This window comes from Cervus elaphus, chromosome 24 (genome assembly GCF_910594005.1).
Source record: "Cervus elaphus chromosome 24, mCerEla1.1, whole genome shotgun sequence".
Lineage (NCBI taxonomy): Eukaryota > Metazoa > Chordata > Mammalia > Artiodactyla > Cervidae > Cervus > Cervus elaphus.
In genome coordinates this window covers 35,194,258-35,220,623 of record NC_057838.1, presented here as the reverse complement: position 1 = coordinate 35,220,623, position 26,366 = coordinate 35,194,258, and the positions used below count along the sequence as shown (strand labels likewise).

Below are 26,366 nucleotides of genomic sequence, written 5' to 3'. Positions count from 1 at the left end.
GCTGAGCCATCTAAGAAGTGCAGTGAACTTTCCCCTACTCCCCTGGGTGCAAGTGCTACACGTCTCAGGCCTAAAGCAATATTTTTATTTTTAACTACATTTTAATTGGTACTTGATGCCTTCCTCTGATAGATCCTGGTTTTTAGATAGTGATTTCATCAAGGGCCCAGTTTGTTTGAGAGGCAATGCCTGTGACTGTGGGGAAGGCCTGTCACTGATGTGCAGCACTCAGATCCGCTGAGCCTGACCAGCGACATGGCTGGGTGGATGCACAGAACACTTCTCCATGGTAAAGGCATGACTGTAGGAAATTGTTTTTGTTATTGCTTGTTTCATGCATGACATTTGAGCTTCTGAGAAGGGAAGGAGAAGATGATGGACTTTAAAAAAGGAAAAGCTTCACTCAGACCACGAACCCCTCAGAAGACACAGGGTTTTGGTAAACAGGAGATGGCAGAGATAATAAAGGAACAGAACAATCCGGAAGTTAAGAAAGTTACAAAAGGAGAAAGAAGTGTGAAAAGTGGGAAGTTAGCTCTTCAGATAAGGCAGAGTAGCCAGTTGAGGAAGGGCAGTTGATAACAAGGGCAGATAAAATGAAACTGCTTCTTCCATGTGAGGAATAAATGAAAAGTATTCCATGCCCTGGAAATCCCAGCATGGGAAGATAGAGTTTCAAGGCAGACGGAGAGTGCACAGAGGCTGGCAGACCCGTGACCACTGTGCCTGCTGCCTCGACTGTGCAGTGACCTTGCCAGCTGAGCCGGACAGCAGTCCCGACTCCTCCAGCCTCCCTTTTCCTCTGTCAAAGTGCATTCACCTGGTGTCTCTCTCCATCAAGATCCTTGGGCTCTTGTGGGTTAGCTAGTCAATTGAATTTATTGCAATTTACTAATTGACTCACATGTCACCTGTTTGAGAAAATTATCCATTAATAGCCACTTCTTGGCTGTTTGATAACTACTGAATTATTAAATATCTCAGGGTCTCCATTTCCCTCAAATAAGGGAGATGGACTTGATAATACCTAACAGAGAGGTGGTATTTTAGTTGGGTCTTGGTGTGAAAATGGAAGGGGAGGGCTCCAGAGTGCCATTTATAAGACAAGGTAGGAGAGGAGGAAGGAAGTCTGGAGGAAATGAATGGAGTGGGAACACTGCCTGGTGGGCTGCAAGCAGAGCATAATTATTGCTGCATCCTCGCGGGGTAAGGAAGAGCCGTGTGAAATGTCCCAGAGGAGCCTGGGCTTCCTATGAGTTTATTAATCATCTTGATGGCGATGGAGAGCCTGCATTGATTAAATTCACTAATGATCCTAAACTGAGCAGGGGAGTAAATTCCAGAAAGGATGGATTTATAAGGTTAGTGGTAATATTAATCAGTGCATCTTCATGACCAGGGTGGCAGTAAATGAAATAAGATTTGCCTTGATGATGGCGGGGAGGCATACCTGAGGGCAAAGGATAATGAACCCAGTTCCAAACCGGGAAGCTGTTGTTTAGAAAATAATAATGGGGTGCCAGCTCTAAAGTGCTGAGTGAATAATAAATTAACAACAAGCTTAAAATAAACTCTCATTCTAGGTCAGGATCTCTCTCAGCACTTTGATAGGGGGCTGTCACGGTGGGGGATAGGAGAACCGGGAAAGTGAAAGGCAGATTTGGAAAGAACTTAAAAAGGAGGAAGTTCACGTGTTACAGGCAGGAAGCTGAGACCTGGGAAGGTTAGGGATGACTGACTAGGTCACAGGGCAGCCCCTCTGTCCCCTGCAGGGGTGACAATAGTTGGACCTGCCTTGAGATGACCTAAAGTAATCTGTCTCTCCTTACAGTCTCTGATTACTTGGCTCATGAAATGCTATCTCTACATCTCTAACTTCAATCAGAGAGTTAGACGCTGCCGTAGCCACTACGAAAACCTGGATCTCCTGATTTGTCTCTTGCTTTCTTCCTCTTTAAGTTCTAAACTCTTCACAGTCAACACTGATGAGAATTCAGAACACAAACAGTAAAACTTTAGAACTGGATCCACAGTCAAGGTACCCACCATGATCTCCAAGTTAGTTTGAGGTCCTCCAACAGCATTGAGAAAAAATAAAAATCTCTGAAACTGTGTGTGCAGTAATGTTGGGAAGACCCCTGGAAATACCAGTACTTTGGGGCCAGTGATTTTTGTGCCTTTGGGGAATAAGAAAGCATTAAGACAAAATTCCACCAAATGCAGGTAATCAAAATTAAGCTTTCAGTATGGGCATTTGGTGAAATTCATAACCTTGTTGAAAATTCCCTGCCATGGGTTTGTGTTTCTTCTGTTGGGTCCTCTCTTGGGGAGCAGAGTGGATCTCGATTGTGCAGTTGAAGCAGAGTTGGCGGGGCAGGGGGCAGGGGTGCTGTGTGCTGGGTCTGCTCTGTCAGGTTGGGGCCTCAACCTGGGAAGGAGGGTGTTGGGGGAGGGGAAAGACTGGCCTTGGCTGAACCATGAAGTAGGGGCGTTTGGCTTGTTTTCTCAGTTCCTTTTTTCCTTTCAGTTCCCTCTCCCAGGAAGGCTCTTGCTGCTCCTCTGAGTCCCAGTAGGGTCATATGGGGGCAGAGCTGCAAGGCTGTGCTGATCCTGTGGTGCAACTTTAGGGGCACCTTTCCCCTTGGGAAACTCAGCAACTCAGCAAGGCCTTGCAGACTCAGAACCGTGTTCCATCCCTCGGGCCTTTGCTTGTCTCCCCCAGCCTTCCTTGGAAATCTCCCTGCTGTGTCTTTGATCTGTACTGACATCCACATGGGCCAGTGGGCACTGCCCAGCAATGTCCTGCAGAGACACTTGGTAGACTAAGTGTCTCATTTCTAAATAGAAAATCATAGCATGTGCTGAAAGAAAGAAATTTCTCCTTTAGTACCTGTCATTAACTACCTCATAGGATGAGATATGTGACATGCACGTGCTTGACAAGCCATAACCACACAGTTAGCTACCAAGATCTCTTAAATGAGTCTTTAATTTGTTCAGGGTTTTAGCTTGTAGCACCCCAGCCACGGTGCTGTAGGGCTGAGAGCTCAGGTGTTGGAGTCAGTTAGCCTGGGTTTGAATTCCTTCTCTGCCACTTACTGGCCATGCAGAATTAAGCAAACTGTCTAAATGGTTCAAAACTCTTTTTTCTCATGTACAAAACAGTTTTGTGGATAGGATTGGTGAAAGGGTACATGTAAAGCCTTTGGCTCAGTGCTTAGTGGAGAGCAGGTAGTCAACAATAAATCTTATGTACTGACAGTGTTGTTTCTATTTCACAATAACCTGTGAGGCAGGAGAAGTGGATATTGTCTCCTTAGCTCTGGGAGCCCATGGATGGGCAGAGAGAAGTGATGTATTCTAGGCTGAACAAGTAGTTAGCATGTGCCAGCCTAGCATGAAATCTGAGCTTGCTGTGGAAGACTCCAGAGTTCTGAGGAGCAGTAGTTGTTTTTCTTAACTGTCCTCTTCTCTCATGCATTGCCCCCCTGCATGGCCAGGATACACACAGGTGACAGCAAACACAGGGCATGCATGTGCTAGCTTCATGGTGCAAGACCGCCTCTCCAACTTAGAGAATTACCGTCTGACATAGAGGACAAATGGAAATTTGCCCCTTCATTCAGAGCCACCGTCATCACCCTTCTCCGATCCCACAGATACAATGATCACCTTATTTGCCTAATAAGCTAGTCAGTTTAATCATAAACAAAAACATCTGCAGAACCAATATAGGAGTCCAGGCGGTGCCCATTCCTAGACATGGAACAACAGACTGGCTCCAAATCGGGAAAGGAATACGTCAAGGCTGTATATTATCACCCTGCTTATTTAATTTCTATGCAGAGTACATCATGAGAAATGCCGGGCTGGATGAAGCACAAGCTGGAATCACGATTGTCGGGAGAAATATCAATAACCTCAGATATGCATGACACTGCACTTATGGCAGAGAATGAAGAAGACTGAAGAGCCTCTTGATAAAAGTGAAAGAGGAGAGTGAAAAAGTTGGCTTAAAACTCAACATTGAGAAAACTCAGATCATGACATCCAGTCCCATCAGTTCATGACAAATAGATGGGGAAACAATGGAAACAGTGACAGACTTTATTTTTGGGGGGCTCCAAAATCACTGCAGATGGTGACTGCAGCCATGAAATTAAAAGATGCTTACTCCTTGGAAGGAAAGTTATGACCAACCTAGACAGCATATTAAAAAGCAAAGATATTACTTTGCCAACATAGGTCTGTCTAGTCAAGGCTATGGTTTTTCCAATAGTCAGGTATGGATGTGAGAGTTGGACTGTAAAGAAAGCTGAGTGCCAAAGAATTGATGCTTCTGAACTGTGGTGTTGGAGAAGACTCTTGAGAGTCCCTTGGATTGCAAGGAGATCCAACCATTCCATCCTAAAGGAGATCAGTCCTGCATATTCATTGGAAGGACTGATGCTGAAGCTGAAACTCCAATACTTTGGCCACCTGATGCAAAGAACTGAGTCATTTGAAAAGACCCTGATGCTGGGAAAGATTGAAGGTGGGAGAAGTGGATAACAGAGGATGAGATGGTTGGATAGCATCACTGAATCAATGGGCATGAGTTTGAGTAAGCTCCGGGAGTTGGTGATGGACAGCGAGGCCTGGCGTGCTGCAGTCCATGGGGTTGCAAAGAGTCGGACACAACTCAGCAACTGAACTGAATTGAGGTCTGTTTTGCTGAAGGCCCGGGTCTGAATCCAGATTTTGTGGACCCTGACCTTATTCAGTTTTGGAATCTTCTTTATGAAATGAAACAAAAATAAGAATTCAAAATTAGGTATGGAAAAATTACAGAAATGGAGACCAGATTAGTAGTTGACCAGTGTTAGGAATGAAGGAGGAGAGAGATCAATATGCATATAAAAGGGCACAGAGGAATCCTTGTGATAATAGATACATGAACGTATGCATGGAATAAAATTGCATAGAGCTAAATACACACACAAACGAGTACATATAGAATCAGTTAAATCTGAATAAGATTGATGGGTTGTATCCTTGCCACTTTTTTTGGGTAGCATATTGCAGTGCAGGTTTTTAAGAGGTTCCTCCTGAAAGAAACCAAATGAAGTCTACATGAGTTCTTTGAGCATGTTTCTTTGAAACTGCATATGAATTTATAATTATCTCAAAATTTAAAAAAAACACATTTGGAAAAATTGGATAGAAGTGGAATTAGGTAATCTGAAAAAACTAAATAGGCACCAGACTTTGGAAGAGCTTGTGCTCGTGAGAAGCTTGAATGTTTCAACTTCACTGTTCTTAAGGTAAATCCACCTCTGGTCAGAAAGGGAGCAAGCCAACTGATAGGATAAGGCATAGTAGAGACAATGAAGGCATTTCAAGACTCAGAAGTGAACGTGTCCATTTTCCAGGAGGATCTGTTACAACCACGAGTAAGGCCACTTGCTTTAAAATAAACAAGAGGTACTCACCCACGTAAATAGGTTGACTCCACTCACTCCAGAGCCCCGTCGTTCTGCACACAGGGCTCACTGCTGCTCTCACTTGAATGTAATACTTAGAAACATCATCAATTATGGTGATGAGTGTATTGGTTGTCATTTTTTCTGTCTAAATGGAAAAAATAACATGATAAGACTCTTCAGAAGATGGTATTTAATTTATGCCAGTGACTAGACCAGAAGGTCATCTGCAAGTGACTCAGTGTTCAGCAACCCGTTTAAAATCAACAAGACACACATCAGTTAGTGTCTTCTAGACCACTTCAGTATGGATGTGTTGGCAGTCATACTTCAATGGAAAGCTAGTAGCAACCAAAATAAATAAAGTAGGCAATTGTAAGATTTCAATGATCCATCTGGGTCCAACTGATATTTCCAGAGTGAAAGACTGGAGTGGCCTGTAGCAGGATCTGTAACTCCCCTCATCTTGTCCCAAGATATTCCGTAATCACCTAACAACATCCCATGGCTTCCATCATACTCAACAGGTGCCAGCAAAGTGCAGTCTATGACATACCTGGCCTGCTGCCTGTTTTTATAGAAACTACAAGCTAAGAATGACATATATTTTTCAACAACTGAAAAATATAAAAAGAGTATTTTGTGACACATGAAAATTACATGAGATTGAAATTTCAGTATCCACAAACAGTTTTACTGAAATGCAGTTATGTCTGTTTGCTTGTATCTTTGGCAGAGCTGAGTAATTTTGGCAAAAGCAGCATGGTCTGCAAAGCCTAAAATATCTCCTCTGTGACCTTTTACTGTAAAAGTTCGCTGATCCCTGTGTCAGTGCGTCACTCCCAGCCGGGGGTGGGGAGGAGAAGTGAGGTGTGGAGGGTGCGTAAGGAAGTAGAAAAGACCAGGGCCCTTAAATCTAGGAAAAGGGGGCTTGAATCCTAGCGCTAACCTCTAACTAAATGCAGGGCAAGTTGCTTGACCTCTCTGAGCCTCAGTTTTCTCATCTGTAAAATCAGAATAATACCATCAAACCAATGGATTATCAAATAAAGAAGCCCTAACTTTGTAAAGGCCAAGCTTAAAGATATTTTGGATTGAATCACATTGACTGCTAATATTCAGTTTTTGATCTGCAAAAACAACCACTTGGGGTATTTCAACTCAGTAAATTCCAGTTTGTCATAGGCAACATAGACTAACATTGTATAGTGTTGAATTGAGGCTGTTTTCTCACAAAGCCTTCTATGTTCTCTACTGGTCAGGGTCTTCACCATGCAGCTAATTCCCTCTGCCCCAAACCAAGTTTATGTCCCTGGGCCCTCCATGTTACATACTCCTGGATATATTTCTCCCTTCCTTGTCTCTTCTCCAAAAACACTGCCATTTTAGGTCTCATCAATTTTTTCTTAGACCATTGCATTAGCCTTGAGACTGCTATTTCTATCTCCACATGTTCCCCTCTACCCATACCCAGCTTTATGCTGCTACCAAAGTAATTAGGCATTTCTCCAGATGTGTTCACATTTCTCTATGGAGTAAAACTCTCCAATGCCTTCCATTGCTAATGGCCATGGTTTTAAAAAGAGAAACTACTTTTTCCAAGCAAAATCTTAGAGTCATTCTGGGAGAGGTCCTAATGTCAGAGCTAGAGTTATGATTTCAGTGTTGGTCTTATGTCCAGCTGACTGAAATACTGCCACTTGGCTGAAGGAACCATGTTCTCTCAAGCCTTGGTTACTCCTGCCTAGGGCCTTGACCACTCCAAGTGTATTGGAGGACTGGCCTGAGTGAGGGCTGTTTATTGTGGTCCTCAAGGAGGAAATATACAAATGGAAACAACAGTTTGGGAGCTTTTATAGCAATTTGACATTGCCATGGCATCTAAGCTCAGGATCACTGGGTTTGTCTTTGGCTATACTTGATTTTTCTAGCAAATCATACCAGTATATGGTGGGTTAGAAATTTTAAAAAGAAAGCCAGTTTTTGGCCATATTTACTTGGGCAAGTGCTGGCTAAAAAAGCCCTTCTCTGCTTCTCCCACTAGGCAGGTTTCTGTTCATCCGTCAAGATTCTGTTCAGTCCCTCTCCTTTGGGTGGAGGCCCTGGCAGCTTGCTTTGTTGACCCCCTGCTTTGTATCCACGTGGCCTCTTGGTCAGGCAGCTCTGAGACTGGGTGGCATCCTGCAGACCAGGCCCCTTGAGAGCAGAAATGGCACCTATTTGTCTGTCTCCCACTAAGAAGCCAGCTTGTAAAAATCTTTGTTAAACAAAATTGAGTTTGCAAGGCAGGAGTTTGAATCCTGACTTCTCCAATTTTTTACTTTGCTTTGTGATGTTGGGCAATTTACTTAATCTCTCTGTGCCTCACTGTCCTGTAAGATGGGAATGATCATTGTATAATTACATAATAGAGAAACTGTAAGTATAACAAGGGCCTTCCCTGATTGCTCAGTTGGTAAAGAATCTGCCTGCAATACAGGAGACCTGATTTTCCATCCATGGGTCAGGAAGATCCCCTGGAGAAGGAAATAGCCACCCACTCCAGTATTCTTGCCTGGAAAATTCCATGGACAGAGGAGCCGGGTGGGCTATAGTCTGTGGGGTCAAAAGAGTCAGATATGACTGAGCAATTAAACCAAGTATTAACAAAGCTTAACTTATAGTTAATGCTTAATAAATATTGACTTTCATTCAGCTCCTTTCCCCTTGAACTTTTTGTGCATTAGGGCTAATGAGGTGACGTTTTTTTTTAAGTTGTGATAAAACACGTAACGAAATGTTACCATCTTAACCATTTGTAAGTGTGTGGTTCAGTAGTAAAAGTACATTCACATTGTGTACCCCATCTCCTGCTTTTGCCTGTTGTGAATAATACTGCTGTGAGCACGGTTGTTCAAAGGTCTCTGAGACCCTGCTTTCAATTCTTTTGGATATCTACCCAGAAGTAGAATTGTTGGGTCATATGATAATTCTATTTTTAATTTTTGAGAAATCCCCGTACTGTTTTCCATAGCAGCTGCACCATTTCCCCAACAGTGCTAAGAACTTTTATCTGATCCTTCACATTATTTTCAACCCAAAATAGGTCCTTTCAAGACAAAAAACCAGTAAGGTTTGATTTATTTTTACAAACTGGGATAGATATGTTACCTTTGACTTTGTTAGTTCCAGGCTATAACCAGAGCTGTCAAATGGACAAGAATTTTTTTTTTTTTAAGAAATCTGCCATAAAATAATGGAATGATTGGAATCATTACCTGAAAATATCCTTTCTTTGCATTGTAAATTTTCACCTCATAATCAAAGCAGTGGCTTGGAAAAGCAGACACTGGTTTTTCCCAGTGGATAGACAGACAGGTTCCTTTGATCTCTGCCGTGACGTTCGCTGGAGGATTTACTCGATCTGTGTTAGAGAACAAGAGCTCGGTGATCATGGTTGATAAGTCCAGTCCACCCACATTTCTCAAGGTATTTCTAAGCTACATGTTCTCAAGTATTTCCCTCAAGCGTTTAACCAACAAATCTGCAAGCTGCAGATCTCCGGCAGCGCGCATCTGACTCGCATCTTACAGCTACAGGAGCGATCTCTCCTGTAAACAAAAATTCCTACTTAAACAGTCTCAAATGGTTGAATGCCCTTTCCTTCAGCTTATTAAGACCTACCCCACCATCCATTTTTACTTCCCGAGTTGGGCCAACCTGAGGGTAAACCTGTTCCTGGAGAGGGGAGGTGTCCTGGAGACCCAACTAAGCCCTGTGCTATGGAACAGGTGTGTGGCTGGGCTGATCACTTCCCCTTTCTGGGCCTCAGTTTTTATTTCATTTTGGTTTGTGTATCTTGTTTTCGTTTGTTGTGAGAATTTGGTTTTTTCTTGCAGAAAAAGAATGGGTTGGGCTAAATTTGTCTTTGCTAATAACTCCATAGTTCTTTTCCCTGAGATCTCACTTGATTGTTTTATGGCCGCTTGATATGGGTGGAAATTATTTCTAATTGAGTGGACTTATCTAAAGTTATGTGACTTGGATCTCACAATTACTGAATCATAGGGACAAGCTAAAAATGGGGCCCACTGGCTCCAGGGCCTGCCATCCCCTAAGCCAAAACGTTTTTCACCAAGAGAAGATTTATTTCTTTTAGTAATGTGACGAATTGGTCTCAATAAAATGAAAATCATACAAGAAAATAAATGCCCGTAGTCTGTCCCAGGCTGTGTCCATTTTCATATTAATATCATTGTTTCATGGGTCTCTCTCAGTATTTTTTATTGCCTGTTTTCATGAAAGTGACATTTTTAGGTCATTTAATATGACCTAAAATATGCTATTGAAGAGAATTGTATAACCTCTTCAGCAAGTACTCTGATTCTTTAAACAAAGTTATACTCCACTCGATACACACACGGATGATAGAAAAGTAGAAACAGATACAGATGTCACAAACCACATCCTTTAAATAATATTTTGCATATTTATTGGATACTTAGGCCAGGCACCATTCTAAGCACTTTATAATTATTAACGTACTTAATTTTCACAAAGACCTTGTAGGAAGACCTGATTGCTCCACATAGGTGAAAAGGCTGAGGCACAGAGAAATGACCAGCTTGTCTAAGGTCACTCAGCGAGTGAGTGGAGAAGCCAGGATCCCTGACCAGGCAGCCTGGCTCCACGGTTCACACTAATAACGGAAGCCTTGAACATTAAGAATCAAAAATGCTATGTGAGGGGCTCCCAATGAATTTCATTAATATAAGTATTTAGGATGAGGGAGAAGATCTTCAGTTTTGAAAACTGAACAAGCGAAAGCTTAGCTTATATGCTTCAGTCAGAGAATCACATGGTGAGAGAGATCTGCTAACTCAAGAACACCCAGAGGAGACAGTCCGGAGGGTAGAGGACTGTGAGAGGAATGCATGAGAAGTTGGGGGCCGGTAGTTTTGGGAAGAGAGAGCTCTCTCTGGCTGCCTTTGGATAGCTGAGGGACCTTGTGGGGAAGGAATCAGACTTGTTTGGGGGTGATGCCAACCCATCACAGGATCCGTGGGCAGACATTTCACAAGACCAGCCAGAGCTGCTGAGTGGTGGTCTGGGCTGCTTTCAGCAGTGAGCTCACTTTCCCTGGATTCTCAACTAGGGAAGATTATCCCCTAGGGGGCATTTTGAAATGTCCGGGGAATTACTAGGACCAACAAGGACCTACTGCATAGCACACAGAAGTCTGTTCAATGTTACGTGGCAGCCTGCGTGGGAGAGGACTTTGGAGGAGAACAGATGTAGGCATATGTATGGCTGAGTCACTGCCATGCCCTGAGATTATCACAGCATTGTTAATTGGCTCTACTCCAATATAAAATCAAAAGTTAAAAAAGAGAGGAGTAAGTTTTGGAGATCTGCTGTTCAACGTTGTCCCTGTAGTCACCAATGCTGTATTGTGCTCCAGAGACTGGGAGGATACATCTCATGTTACCTCTTACCTCTCTTACCTCAATAAAACTAAAATTTTTAAAGTAATGGTCATTAGATATTGAGGTTAAAGAAAAGTCTGGGGACATTTTTATTGTCAGAACTTGAGAACGGGGGTGGAGTGCTATTGGCGTCCAGCAGGTAGAGACCAGGGCTGCTCCTGAACCCCTTGTAAGGCGCAGGGCGGCCCCGCAGAGGCTTCTGTGGCCAGATAATGCGAGTAGTGCCGAGGCTGAGAGACCTCGACCCTGTGGTTTTTAAGCAGGAGCCATGTGGTCCTTCAGTATTAGATAAGTAGCCAAACTAGGTGATATTTATAAACCCTCCCAGTGCTGAGATTCTGCAATTCAGTTATTCTGGTTTTCTGTCAGGCCTGTCTTACCAATGGCATGAAGGGCAAAGAGCTGATCGAAAGGCTTGATCGAAGCTTCCTTGCTGGAGCCGTTAACATACACTGCAAGGGAGTCTCGCCCTTTGCTGTTGATGAAAGTCCTGGGAAACCAGCAGGCAACATTTCTCTGCAGGACGTCTTTGCTGTATTCCTGGCATTCTTCAGTCCGAGAGCGATACCTATATTGGAACGAATGGATAAGGAAGCTGTGGTACATATACACCATGGAATATTACTCATAAGTTTTTAAGGCTGGAGGAAACAACCCATTCGCATAAGTGAAAATCGGTACTAACCTATAGTAGAGGAAATACTGTGTATCATCAGGGGCGTCCTTGCCAACAAGCCAGGTGCAGTGAAGAGAAACTTGGTATGGTCCTAAGTGTGTGTAATTATCTGCCTTCGTGTTTGTGGTGCAAGTTAAATTCACAATCTCAGTTCCAGGAGACCCTAGATGGTCAAAAATTGGAAACAGAAAAAAATAGCAGATACACATGAATTGTTTCATATTTTGCTGTACAGTGGAAAGTAACACAACATTGTAAATTAGTTCTATTCCAACAAAAAAATTTTTTTAAAAAAGAACAAAGCATTGCCACGGTAGCTTTTGATAGTTTTCTTTTAAACCCATAGGGATTGGGGACATCAAAAAGTAATTGTCATCACACAGTTATGGAAACCTATTTGCAAAAGGTCAGCTTTCTGGGGGATGAACTAAAATGACTAAGCCCTACTTTCTGACTTCAGAAGTTTTGCAGCTTCTTTGCAGGAAGGGTTTGTACGTGATAGATATCAGAGCTCAAGAGGGAAGGTCTCCAGCGCCACTTGGCATCAGAGAATGAAGTGATTCGTTAGGTGGTATCCAAATGCTTCATGAGCAACAGAGATTGCTGCTCAAAAGGAAAGTAGTTTTGGCAACATCGCAAAAGAACACTGCCTCTTTAGAGACCCAGTACACACACTAGTGTATTAGAGTCTACGTTAGGTCACCATGGAGCGTTGAGGAGAGCTCCCTGTGCTGTAGAATCTGTTGTCATTAGTTGTCTGTTTTACACGTAGTTGTGTATATATATCAATCCCAGTCTCCCAGTTCACCCTATTCCCTCTTCCCCTTTGGTATGTTTGTTCTCAGATCTGTGTCTCTGTTCTGCTTTGCAGACAAGTTCTTCTGTACCATCTTTGTAGATTCCACATGTGTGGTGCTTAGTCACTCAGTTGTGTCCTACTCTTTGCAACCCCATGGACTTTAGCCCTCCACGATCCTCTGTCCATGGAATTCTCCAGGCAAGAATACTGAAGTGGGTTGCCATTTCGTTCTTAATATATGATACTTGTTTTTCTCTTTCTGACTTACTTCACTCTGTTTGACAGTAGGTCCATCCACATCATTGCAAATGGCACAATTTGGCTCCTTTTTATGGCTGAGTAATATTCCATTGTATATATGTATCACATCTTCTTTATCCATTTCTCTATTGATGGACATTTAGGTGGCATCCATGCCCTGGCTATTGTAAATAGTGCTGCAGTGAACATTGGGTTGCATGTGTCTTTTTGAAATATGGTTTTCCCCAAGTATATGTTCAGGAATAGAATTGCTGGGTTATATGGTAACTCTATTTTTAGTGTTTTGAGGAACCGCCATACTGTTCTCCATAGTGGTTATATTAATTTATATTCCCACTAGTAGAGTAGGAGGGTTCCCTTTTCTCCACATTCTCTCCAGCATTTATGTATATATTTTTTGATGATGACTATTATGGCCAGTGTGAGATGATACCTTGTTGTAGTTTTGATTTGCATTTCTCTTAATAATTAGTGATATTGAGCATCTTTTCATATGTTTGTTGGCCATCTGTAGGTCTTTGGAGAAATTTCTGTTTATGTCTTCTGCTCATTTTTTGATTGGGTTGCTTGTCTTTTTGATATTTGAGCCTCGTGAGCTGTTTGTATGTTTTGGAGCTTAATCACTGTCAGTTGCTGTGTGGGCAGATGTTTTCCCCATTCTCAGGATTGTCTTTTTGACTTGTTTCTGGTTTCCTTTGCAAAAGCTTTTAAGCCTCATTGAATCCCATTTGTTTACTTTTGTTTTTATTTTCATTATTCTGGGAGGTGGGTCAAAAAAGATCTTGCTGCAGTTTATGTCAAAGAGTATTCTGCCCGTGTTCTGGTCTAAGAACTTTTTAGTGTCTGACTTTACCTTTAGGTCTTTAATACACTTTGAATTTGTTTTGGGGCTGTATGTGTGGGTGTGGCTGATTCCCTTTGCTGTGTAACACTGTGTTTCTGCTGTACAGAAGTGTATGTGCGTGCAAGTATGTGTGTGTGTGTGTGGATGTGCATATATATGATGTCTGTCCACACACACATGCACACACATGTGCATGCATGCTTGATTGCTCAGTCGTGTCTGACTCTTTGTGACCCCCATGGATTGTAGCCCACCAGACTCCTCTGTCCATGGAATTTTTCAGGCAAGAATATACTGGGGTGGGCTACCATGCCTTCCTCCAGGGGATCTTCCAGACCCAGTGATCGAACCCGAGTCTCCTGTGGCTCCTGCATTGGCAGGCAGATTCTTTACCACTGAGCCACCTGGGAAGCCCTTATATATGTATACATATACATATATACACACACATACACATACGCACATATTTTCATATGTATACACACATATGTGTGTATGTGTGTGTATATATGTGTGTGTATGTGTGTATATATAAAATTGTGTGTGTGTGTGTATGTGTATATGTGTGTGTATATATATGTGTGTGTGTATATGTGTGTGTATATGTGTGTGTGTGTATGTATATATGTGTGTGTGTATGTATATATGTGTGTGTATATATGTGTGTGTGTATATATGTGTGTATGTGCGTGTATGTATATATATGTGTGTGTGTGTGTGTGTGTATACTCTCTCCCGGCACTAAATGACCAGATAACCTGTGCCAAGTACAGTTGAGAGTTTCTGAGGTCTGCTCCTCTCCCAGTTCCCTTCCGAGGAACGCTGTGGTGTGAATTCAGTCTGATTCAAGGCAGAAATAATGACGTTTCCGTTAGTGTCACCCCACATCAGTGTGCGCAGAGAGCAGTTGAGGTTGCAGAAGCGTAATTCTGAAAGGCTGTTATAAGCACACTCCAGTTACTCACTGCAGGGAGGTGGAAACGTGCTTTAGTGTACAGCAGATGACACTTGTATTTGTGGTCTTCTCTCTACCGTAGATTAGTCTCTGCCTGTGACATCGAGCCTCCTGTGAACTGGCTGCTCTGTGGTCCAGACATCATGTTCTACCGAGTGAACGGGAAGATCTTCAGGACACTGCTCTCGGTCACACACGTGACGCGGGAGGCACGGCCTTTTCATGCAATGATGTGATGAGGGGATAGTGTGACTATTAGCCACAGCCAAACTGGCCAAGGCCATTGTTGTTATGCACACACATACACATCTCAAGACTTGGTGGCCTGTTCTCCCTTTGTCTTTTCTCTGTTCTGTGTGTGTGTGTTTTCAAGGTTTGAATCATAAGTGTTACTGGTTCTGAGTATTAGAAACCCTGGCTTTCCACAGAAGGACCATATAGACATAGTAAGTGTTAATCTCTTTCCTCGTGGCACTCAGGTTATCCAGTCTCATGGTTTCTAAGAACTGTCAGCACAGTTTTCTTCCATTTCATTTGAGATGTCATAGAGTTGTAAACAAATCCACCAGTGTAACAGGGACCACTGTCTGAAACACATGCTGTTTGTATGCTGTTGCAGGAAAGCAGGAGACTCTGCCCTGCCCACAGGGCAATCCAGCCCAGGATGGCAGGGTTGACATCTACTTATCGTGAAAGATAAAGAATATAATGTATGTTGTACCACACGAGGAGCACAGCATCCCGGAATGAGTTCTGAAAGGAGCAGCATCCCTCCATGCATCGGATGGAAAGAAGGAGGCTTCCCAGAGCAGGTACGATTTGATTTGGGCTTTGAAGTACAGGAAGAATTCAGAGAAGCAGGCAGAAGAGGTAAGCTGAGGGCAGTGAGGGCTGAGGCAGGACTGTGCTGGTGTGGAGGGGTCGTGGTTGGAAGTCATCTGAGAAGAGCAGAGGATTCTTGTAGGGAGGGAGTGGAAAGATGTCCTAGAACCCACTGATGAGAGAGCTCAGCTTTTGTTTACAACTCCCTGTCTTCTGAGCTGGGGAGGGAGAAAAATCCTCAGTGTTTGCAGGGAGCTGCTGGATGGGATTGACTGGGTTACACACCAAGAAGTGATCTCGGTCTTGGAGAGGACGTGGATGAGGTAAAAGAATACTGTAGGGACAAGTGACTAACTTAGAGAAAAGCAAGGTGTGTTCCTTTCCTGACTTTCCCGTGCTTACAACAGTCTGAAATTTAAAACCAGGCTCTCAGAGACCTGCCTTACCTGGTGGGGCTTTAAGTTCTGCAGAAACCCAGGTGCTGGCTTGTAGGGAGCGGTCGTTCCACGGCACTGTCTGCACACTTGCTGAAAAGCCTTTGTGAAGGATGGTTACGAGGCTGCTCTCAGTGTTCCTGGTTTCGTACTAAAAATAAAACCCACAAGTCATGATATGTAAAGGAGAAATGGCCTTCAGAGAACTATTGAATCAAATAGAAGTTTGCTTCCACTTTTTAAATGACATGTAAACACAATGCAATGCAATCATTCTGCTAGGAAAAAAAAATCAAACCCATTGTTTCAAGGTTATGTTCTTATCCCTAAACTCATCAATCAAGTTGTACACATTAAATAGGTGCAGCTTTTTATCAAAAATAAAGTGGTTTTAAAAATGAATAAACAAATTGCCTAGTTCTCGATTGGTACATGTTTTAAAAATACATAATGAAATATAGAAAATAATTATCCAAGGATACCTGAATAACTGCGTCTTATAAAAACAAACAAAATACTACAGTTCAGACTCCAGTTTCCTTTGGCGACCATCTCTGGCTCCAATCTCCTCCCCAGAGGTAAATTTTTGCCGGAGAATTGTCTAGAGTTCTGTGTTGACTGACACAGTACTGCTTCTCCCTTCGTTTGATTTATTGCACATCAGCTAGGTGCCTGGTGCTTTAATATAGCCCTGCAGTGAAGCTGGGGCTCTGGAATTTTAAGTGACTGATGCAAGGTAGTAAAGTCAGGAAGTGGTTGAACTGGGATTTGAATTTGATCTCTTCCGTTAAGTACAGTGGACCCTCTCCTCTTTTGCTTGGTTATTCTCTTCTGTTCTTTTGAATATTTTAGAGGCAACATAAAATCAATATCTAAACTATTGTAGCTCAGAAGTTACTAAACTTTCTTGTTAAGTGGAAGAGTTGGTCCCACAGTTAAAAATGTTCCGAGCCACTGTTTCAGTGCCGGTGTGGCACTAGTTCTCAGCCATTTCAATAGAGACATTGCCCTAGGAATATAACAGAAAGCTCTGTAGTGCTTTTCTCTCTTCCTAGTTAAAATTTCCTTTAATAAGGAAAATTCAGTCTAGGTAAGGATTGCCATCAGATAAAACACTTACATCTTCTTCTTGTGGAGCATTTATTTTCACATGATATCCTAGCTGGACATTGCTTTGTTCTTGATCAGGATTTGGTTCCCAATGTAAAAGAACTTGAGCTAAATTGACAGCTTTAATGGTGAAATTGACTGGTGGTAGAAGTAAAACTGTTGATCAAAAGAAAAAAGCCATGCAATGTTTAATTATATGGAACATTTTAAAATCATTAAATATTTTATTGTGTGCTGCTGCTGCTAAGTCACTTCAGTTGTGTCCGACTCTGTGCAACCCCACAGATGGCAGCTACCAGACTCCTCTATCCCTGAGATTCTCCAGGCAAGAATACTGGAGTGGGTTGCCATTTCCTTTTATTGTGTAGTATAGTATTTTGTTATGCTATCAGAATGTATAACACTGAAGTAGTCTTAGGAAAAGTTTCTTTAAACTGTTTTTAGCTCATTATCTTTTTTACTTTGCCCAGGTATTTACCTATAACGCCTACAGGTGTTTGATTGAAATATGAATATTTTACTATATTATTATTAAGTATAATAGTTTTCAAAGGGTCATTATCTATTAATGGACTAAAATAATATGTTAGTTTGTGGGTAGCAATGTGTTTAATGACATGGAATAAAATTGAATAGAAAATATTAGGTGCATCAAACATAAGAAATACTATTCATGAACCTCTTATTTCTGTTCCATAAATATAGTCACATATTTGTATACTGGTTCAGGATGTAAAGATTTGTTTCTTACTATGATTCAAGGTCAAAAAACTTGTAAACAAAATTACTCACTGAGCATTTACAAAAAGAAAATGTTTTTTTTCTGCCTTTATGAACCACTCTCTAAAATTGTCTTCAAAATCAAAGCTTTCATTTAAATTACAAAATCAATGCCTGTTTTTAGAAATCTTGGGAAGCACAGATGATCAAAAAAATAAGGAAAAAGTACAGCCACAGTTTTATCACTGAGTGGAATTAACATGTAATACATTTATTATCTTTTTTTTCTTGAGTGTACATTTATACAACTTTTAAAATTTTTGCTAAAGTTGGGCTTCCCTGGTGGCTCAGATGGTAAAGAGTCTGCCTGCAGTGCAGAAGACCCGGGTTCAGTCCCTGGATCAGGAAGGTCCGCTGGAGAAGGAAATGGCAACCCACTCCGGTGTTCTTATGTGGAAAATCCCATGGACGGAGGAACCTGGTCAGCTATACAGTCCATGGGGTCACAAAGAGTCGGATACGACTGAGTGAGTTCACTTCTTTTGCTTATAGAATTGTACAATTATGAAACCTTCTTTGATGAATTTACTAGTCAGCATATTTCCACTGACATTTAATATTCAGTAGCTTTCCACGACTTTGCCTCCACACCTGGTACATACAGACTTCTGGGGCTCTGTCTGTACTTCACTGACCATTATGGTGGCCACTGGCCACATGTGGCTATTTAAGTAAAATCAGAGTTCACTGTCTTAGCTACGTGAGCCGTATATCCAGTGCTCAGTAGTCAAGCATCATTGGACAGTGTGGACACGAGAATGGTCACTATTGTAGCAGGTTCTCTTAGTGCTGCTCATGGGGGAATTGTGTGATGGTTTGTTTGTTTTTCCTTAAACCCACTGATCAACAAGATTCTGAACCAAACAGTGCAAGCTTCCTATTCTTTGGTTCTGAGAACTTTGAGAGGACTTTGGGAAGGTGTCCAAATACGGCCACCAGCTGCAGCTTTGTTCTGAGTGCCCGTTTACCCACACTTGGAATACGATTTCCCACCGCAACATAAAATATGCACTTCAGCCAACTTTGCTTTCTTAAAATATAGTATGTTTAGAGAACTGATATTGTAATAAGAATAAATGTTCCATCCCTTTTTTTAAAAATCATGATTTCCAAATTGAGTCTTATTTAGGAGAAAGTAATACTATCCTTTTCTGTAATGTACTTATTTTTTAAAATTATTTAATAGGTGGTGCTTACATTTTTTATCAGGAAGTAAGTCTGCTTGCAGTATTACTGCCAGCCCCAAAAGAATCAGTAATTCAGGTGCCATGATGATCACATCCTACAGAAAACAGAAAGACAAAAATCCAAATGGCACCTGTTGCCATTTCTAAGAAAAGCTGGTAGCTCCTTTCTAAAGAAAAGTATAGTCATTTGGCCATTTAACAAACATTTGTGAACTTTATGTGTCAGAAATACAAGTATGAACAAATCTTGGATTTTGTCTTACCAACATGGATCCATAATCTGAGAGACAGAATGAAGTGTAAATCAGTCATTATAACTCCAGCTTCAAAACTGCTCTAGTAAAGATGTATAAGGAGCAAAGAGACTTCTGAATTGAGTCCTAAAGGATATACTAGAGTTCTTACACACACACAAGTGAGGAAAGGCATCCATGGTGGCGCATGGAGCCATGCGAGGCCAGAAGAGAGGAAAGAAAATAGAAGAGGGTTGATATTCCGTGAGAGACCACAGCAGATGTTTGAACAGTAGAAGACAGTTAATAACATTGAGTATAAATATAATTACCAGTTTCATTAATAAGAATTTACATATGAGCATGACATGTCCAGCATGACAAGGAACTTAAATCTAAAATAACCTTAACATGCGAAAAAGACGCTTTGTATCACAAACCTGGAATAAGTGTTCATTACTTCAGACTTCTGAGAGGCAGAATTTTTTGATGAACCCAGAAAGAAATAGGCCATTAAAGGAAATGAAAACATAGTTATTAGCCTGAAGAAAATAAAACTGATATTTCTGTTTATTTGAAATAAAAAAAAAGTCGACAATGAAAATGAATCTAGAGTAGAAATATTAGCATAACTCAAGTGTGGCTGTCTGAAAAGTAGTTAAGATTGTTTCAGGAACTTTTTTTTTAACATGTGAAAGAAGATCTCTTGTTGAGAATTGTAGATTAGAAATCTTGACTGTTTCCTTTGAAAATTTCAGAAGGCATTTTTCATATGAACTTAACAAAAATAACATTCCGCCTGCTAAGTTTTGTTCTCCCCGCCACCAGATGATGAGGGTGTGTAGTTATCCAATTTACAATAGTGAAAATATGGCTAAAAAACATAGACCCAGTCTCAGATCTTCCAATCATAAAACCTATCTTCTAGACTTACTCAAGCGACACAATTTTTAATTTAAAATTTTATAGAGGTGATGTGATATTTTTCAAACATAATTCTGATAGAACCACAGAGGATAGGTGTTGGCTAAATGGATACATTCAGGAAGAACCAAAAACCACACTTTCTTCACTTTTACTACTTACTAACGAAATTAGTAAAATGTCACAACGCGAAGACAGAAACAGCCTACAAATCAATTAATTTCTTTTTCAGATAAACTCAAGTATTGCTAATCAGAGTTATGCCACTTTTTAAAAACTTTATATTTTGTATTGACATATAGCCGATTAACAAAGTTGAGATAGTTTCTGGTGAACAGTGAAGGGACTCAGCCATACATATACATGTATCCATTCTCTCCCAAACTCCCCTCCTCTCCAAGCTACCACATAACATGGAGCAGAGCTCTCTCTGCAGGTCCTTGTTGGCTTTCCATTTTGGATATAGCAGTGTGTACATGTCCATCCCAAACTCCCTAACTATCCCTTTCCCCCACCCTTCCCACCATCCTCGCATAACCATAAGTTGGTTCTGTTAAGTCTGTGAGTCGCTTTTTATTTTGTAAGTTCATTTGTATCATTTCTTTTTAGATTCCACATGTAAGGGATGTCATACGACATTCCTCCTTGCATCCAGAGTTATGCCACTTTTGATAGGAGTCATCCTGTTTCTTTCTCTGATTTTAACACCATGTAGAAAAAGAATTTTTAAAACAACAGCAATGATAAAAGCAGCTGTTCTAAAGTTTTTAAAGGTTCCAGTAAGTGAGAATGTTAAGGATTTAAAGGTAAGCCTTGGTAATTTACCAAGCCTAAGAAGCAAAGATAAGAACTTCTTAGAGACTTCCCTGGTGGTACAGTGGTTAAGAAACTGTGCTTCCACCTCAGTGGCAGGCGTGGGTTTGATCCCTGGCTGGGAATTAAGGTCTCATGTGCTTAAAAAAAGAGAAAAGTGAAAAAAATCCTTAACAGACAACAGCAAAAATAGCTTCCTCTTCAAGGTTAGAAGGCGATGTCTTTGAAATTTCAGTGTTTCCGGAAATAATATCACACATGTTGTAAGTTTTCACTAATCATTATTACTAGGAGGAATGCTCAGTCAGAAAAAAATGCACAATTGATTTTCCCCGAGTGAGTTTTACTGACTGGGAAAGTTAGTAGTATGTTATAACAGTACTTGTAAAAATAATAAATTGCAATTAAATTGTTGAAGTAAAAAACTATCACATGCCTCAATGTGGAGATAATTGAATATTTCAAATAACCAAGCCGTCTGCCCTAGAATTTTTTATGTGTTCTGATTTTATAGCTGATGAAAACAGAGTTGTTTTTCAAATTTGACCAAAAATTTGTGATGATCAATTTATCGGCCATAAAATCACCATGCACAGTTTTTCACATTTTACTGTGTTATTCTCTGTTAAAAAGGATGATAGCTTTGAATAAAAGAAGTTGTTATGTTATAGACAACACAAAGTACTCAACTAGGAGTCCAAATATTACCAAGAATAACCATTTTTTTGTGAGCCAGATAAATTCAATAAAAGCCTGGGTATTACTGAACCTTCAGCAGGTGACCCTGTATTTTTCTATAATTCTGTTTGCTCTGCTTATTCCCTGAAAGCACCTTCAGCCTTTGCTCATGTCTTCTTAATATTTCTGGTCCGTGGCAGAGCAGTCACTCCTGCTAGAAAACGAACTTGAATGTTTTTGGGTCATCTCTTTAATCCAGTGATATACTGTTACCTAGATGTCAGCTGGGTAATATTTTGTTGTACAGTAGGCTGTTTCACTACATAAAAAATTTATAGAAATAACTTGTTCACAATAACTTGTTATCCATTCTTCTCATGGATAATAATTAAAATCCAGCAGAAAACCATTAAATTTTTAAAGTAGATTCAAATTCAGAATGAAGCAAGCATGGGTTGCCTCCCTATTAATACCATTATCAGAAATGCATGCTCAGTCTCTTAGACCATGGGCTGCCTGTTCTTGTCATATTTCATTGGGTTAATCTAAAATTCCTCAAGTGCTCGCTGAGAATTTGGCGTATGGTAGGTGTTATATTCTTTGAAATTTCGGAGTAAATAGGAGCACCATCGCTCACAGTACAGATGTTTCTAGAAAGCGGGGTAAAGTCCTGACAATTGTAGATGAATTTCCCCAGTGTTCCTGAGAATTGGTCAAATTCTACTGAAGTTCAGACTTATGTTTTCCCCACTCTCTTTCCAGATTATTTTGCTGCCCAGGATGTTTGTTTTATAACCTAAGTTGTATTTACCCTTTTTAAAGAAACTTTTTGAGTCAGCTGTGGTGACAACTAACTAAAACTCAACTTCAGTGCCCAGAAATTGAAAAGCAACTGAGAGGATTCATGCTCTGTTAAACCCTTAAAAGTAGAGTTTACTTTTTACTTCCTTTTTTTTTTCCTGTACAGTGTAATCAGCAATAAAATGTATCTCTTGGGGGATGAAGAATAAATAAACCAAGGTGTAAAATGCAAATGACATGTTTAGCTAGGTATGTTGCATTACCCCCAAGTGAAAAATTGTATATAGTCCTAAAAATATGAGTCATTAGGAGCATGTATAAGGCATGCGACCTTTTTTTCTGCCTTACTACAGGACTTCTGATTAATTTTCTGAAATAGTCCTTAAATGTAATTCAGCGATTCAAACTTGGCACAGTCATTAAAGCCTTGTTAGCCAAGGTGGAAATGGTGCTGCCACCCTGAGTATTTGAGAAATGCTGCAGAAAGAGTTTGCTGCAAATCTCCTAATGGTAAATGTCTTCCAGCTGATTGCACGGGGTGCCATGTCCGCCCACACCCACACTTCCCTGTCCCCAGGCATACCTGTCTCCTTCGGGCCGATCCTCTCGTTCCTGGTGACCAGCCGCGCTCAGTAGCCGACAGCCAGGACCACCTCCACGCTGTCAGCGCCCGTGGCTGCAGCCGCAGCTCCAGGCCCGGGGCGGAGGCTGCATATGCCTGGCTCTACCCAAAATAAAGGCAAATTAATGCTCAGCCCTTAACAAGTCGAGCTCTGTAGGGAAAAACCTAGCAGAGGGACAAGTTAGATGAGAGCGCGGCAGGCGGGAGCATGTAGCAAACCTGGGCTGTCTAGGGGGAGATGTGACACTCTTGGTACCTTGCCTAAAAATTCCCCCAAGCAGCATTTCAAGTCATGAAAACAAATGAGGTGATTTGATTTCCCAAACTTTATTATGTTTGAAATGCAAACAGTTAACAAATAGCTACATACATTAACATTTTTCAGTAACTGTGAAAGAAGGCACATACCCTTTTACAAGAAATATTAGAAATTGTACCGGGTAATTCAATTTTCGACCTGATGATTCATTAAATTGGGTATCAAATACATTAATCGATATGGCTATAAAAAGTCACTTTTCATGTGTTAATAAGTTGTAGGCTCATAGAGGGTTAAGAGAATCTGATTTTTCTTTCCATGTCTTCCTTTCTCTCTTTTTTTTTTCATTCCATCCATTGCTTCTGTATATATGGAAATATGTTTACACTGATTGGGGTGAATATTTAATAAAATAGTGAACCTGAAACCGAGTGAGCTATTTCAGCAAGTTTTTGGAGATTTTATATAAAATCAAACATTTTTTAAAAAAAATCCCAGAACCCTCAAAAGAAACAGAAAGCAGAATGCCTTCAGTTAGAGCCAGGGCAACCATCTCCTTTTTTGTTGTTGTTTCTGCATTTGTAACTTTTTTATTAATTCATACTTCCTCATCAAGTTATTTTATCCTGTGCCCTATTTTTTAAACTCATATATTTCCTCAGAAAGCTTAGCAGAATCTCTGTTCTCATTTTAATCTCAGAAGTATCTGCAGCAGCGGGTAACAAGCGTCTTAAACAAGAATCAGCAAAAAACGTAGGTTTTATTCCAGTGTGACTCACCTTCACATGGACTACACACCTCAGTTAGCCCAACACAAAGGAATAGAATATTACACCCAGAGTGGGCATGACTGGCCTGATAACACGTCTATAGTAACATTATTAGTTCCATTCCTGCTAATAATAGAGTTCTAAGGGGTTTTGTTTTCCCCATTTCTTCATGTAAAAGTTTGCCATAATTTACAAGTCATTCTCTCACTTTTCCTATTCCCCACCTGCCCCCACCCCTGCCATGTAATGAAATTATTAGGAGGTGGAGCCCAGGGTGGTGTTAGAGAGAAAGTCAGATGAATCAGCTCTGGATCCCCACTTACTGAGAAGCGCAGGGCCTTGCCATCAGAAGCTGCCGCAGGGCACTGAAAAGGCGCCTTATCTCTGGGTACACTTTTGACTTAGAGGCAGATCTTCTTCACTGTTTCATCATCGCAGCTGTAGTGGTTACAGACTCAGAGCCAGTTCCCTTGACGATGGGAGGGCAGCAGGGCTCCTCTAAGCAAATACCAAGGAGCATTTGTGAGCAGGTAGTTCTGGACGAGCCTTAACCCTATAAGGAAACTCCTGAGGACTGAGCTGCTGTTCAGTGAAGGCTGTCTCTGCTCCTGATAGCCGCTATCTGATAACTGTCTCATCTGCATTGTCACTGTCTTTCTAGATGCTTTGCTCTGTTCAGGAGTTGCAGTGAACCCTGGCTCCTGGTTGGCAAGGTGAGCAACTTTTCCCTGGGCACTTTGCAGAATTTCCCTTTTCTTCTGTGCTTCGTTCAGCTGGAGCATTTTTTGTGCCACTGTCACACAGAGCCAGACACACGATTTGACAGAAAAATGGGGACTCTACCGCTCCCTACAAGCTGAGCAGCAGTTTTCAGAGGTTCCTTAAGCCTTCTCTGCTGTGTTAGCAGGTCCTGCGCCCTCAGACGGGCGGGGGTGTGCCGGGGCGGGGCAGAGGACGCAGTTGTTGGTGTCACGAGTTGTGGCCTTGGCGAGGCTGGGCTCAGCCTGCACGTGGTGACGGCGGCCGTGCGTTTCCGTGCACACCCGAGACCTGATGCTCTGGTCGCCCGGCTCCCGGTGCAGCACCGCAGCTGGCCTCAGCACCTCCAGGTTAAGGAAACCTAGCTGGGTGCTCCTGTCCCTTGTTCCGTTTCTGTCTAGGGAATTTCCAGGCGAGTGACTTGCAAGCCTGACTTTAAAAATATGTTTCCCAGGGTTTGAATAGATGAAAATGTCACTTAGCCTTAGTAAGTGCCTGAGGCAGGTGGAAGTCTTTCCCTTTGAAAGGGTGTCTCCAGGCTTAGCCCACGGGGGTGAGTAACAGCAGCCCCTGAGAAGTGGGAACGGAGGGGCCCAGGTCCCCACAGAACTGATTCGAGAGAGGCAATGGCCAGGTAAGCTGAGGGGTTCAGTTTACAAGATGAAAAAGGACGGGTACCCCAGTGAGACTTCCTGCAAGTCAGTGAATGTCTTCTGCAAGGACAGTCACTAGGGCTCCAAAGGTAATCATTTTAACAGTTGCCGAAAAAGAACCAGATCAGTTGTTATTAGATGATCTGAAAAAACATGATTTTCCTTGGGGAAAGGAAAAGTTGAACTGGGAACTGAGAGAGATCCATTGATTTGCTAAGATGGACCCAGAGAAGTTTAGATACAATATCAGCCATCTGACCTACTTTTTAGAGTCCTGCATCTAATTTTAGTTGCAGCATATTTGTCATCCTTGAAACCTTAAAACTAGTTACTAATTGTTGTGAGGGCAATAATGTCTGACCAGGAAGGCTGTTTTAACATTTTCTATGTTTCTTATATTCATTTATTCAAGAAATATTTATTAAATCCATCTGTGCAACATGCCAAAAGCTGTTACAGGTATAGAGAAAATCAGAGCTGGCTCTTACCCTGGATACCATCTTTCTAGGTATATGACACTTTATCAGCCATGCCAGTATGAAAAACCCAAAGAAATGTGCTTGCATTTTGTTCCCATGCCCTGTTTCCAAATAAACCCAAGGAAAATAAGAGGTACAGCTTTGTGTAGTTTAGTTTTTGGGGCAAGAACAGTCTTCTTTAGAATAAACTGTAAATGTCCAAAGATAGTATGATGGAACATGTTGGAAGAATTCACATAAATGGTTTTTCAAAAAGTGAAACAAAAATTGGCCTGTTTTTTTTTTTTGCTGCTTAGTTTTAATTGGAGGATAATTGCTTTACAATGTTGTGTTGGTTTCTGCCATACAACAACATGAATCAGCCATAGATGTGCATATGTCCCTTCCTTCTTGACCTGCATTTCTTAAGAAGCAAAATAATCCAGGGTTAGCCAGAGTATAGTTGACAATGTGAATAGTAATGCCTTGGAAATTAGGATTATGTGGTTCTTCCTTGAACCCTTGTTAAAGGCACTTGCTAAAGATTTTACCCGTAGGAATCCATTCTGTGGAAAATGTGAAATATAGACCAAGATTTATC

General features: G+C 41.3%; 1 protein-coding gene across 1 annotated transcript in view; it reads right to left on the bottom strand.

The window, feature by feature from the left end:
• Positions 1-24,539, bottom strand: part of IL5RA (interleukin 5 receptor subunit alpha) — a 38,511-nt gene extending 13,972 nt beyond the window's left edge. The window contains exons 1-10 of the mRNA XM_043886970.1: positions 24,406-24,539; positions 23,275-23,323; positions 22,828-22,968; positions 18,806-18,890; positions 16,839-16,984; positions 15,731-15,869; positions 11,613-11,766; positions 11,308-11,495; positions 8,720-8,865; positions 5,472-5,610 (exon numbers count right to left, since the gene is read on the bottom strand). Coding sequence (XP_043742905.1) covers positions 5,472-5,610; positions 8,720-8,865; positions 11,308-11,495; positions 11,613-11,766; positions 15,731-15,869; positions 16,839-16,984; positions 18,806-18,890; positions 22,828-22,968; positions 23,275-23,323; positions 24,406-24,539 — 1,321 coding nt within the window. The remainder of the gene's footprint in view (positions 1-5,471; positions 5,611-8,719; positions 8,866-11,307; positions 11,496-11,612; positions 11,767-15,730; positions 15,870-16,838; positions 16,985-18,805; positions 18,891-22,827; positions 22,969-23,274; positions 23,324-24,405) is intronic.
• Between the last annotated feature and the right edge of the window lie 1,827 nt (positions 24,540-26,366).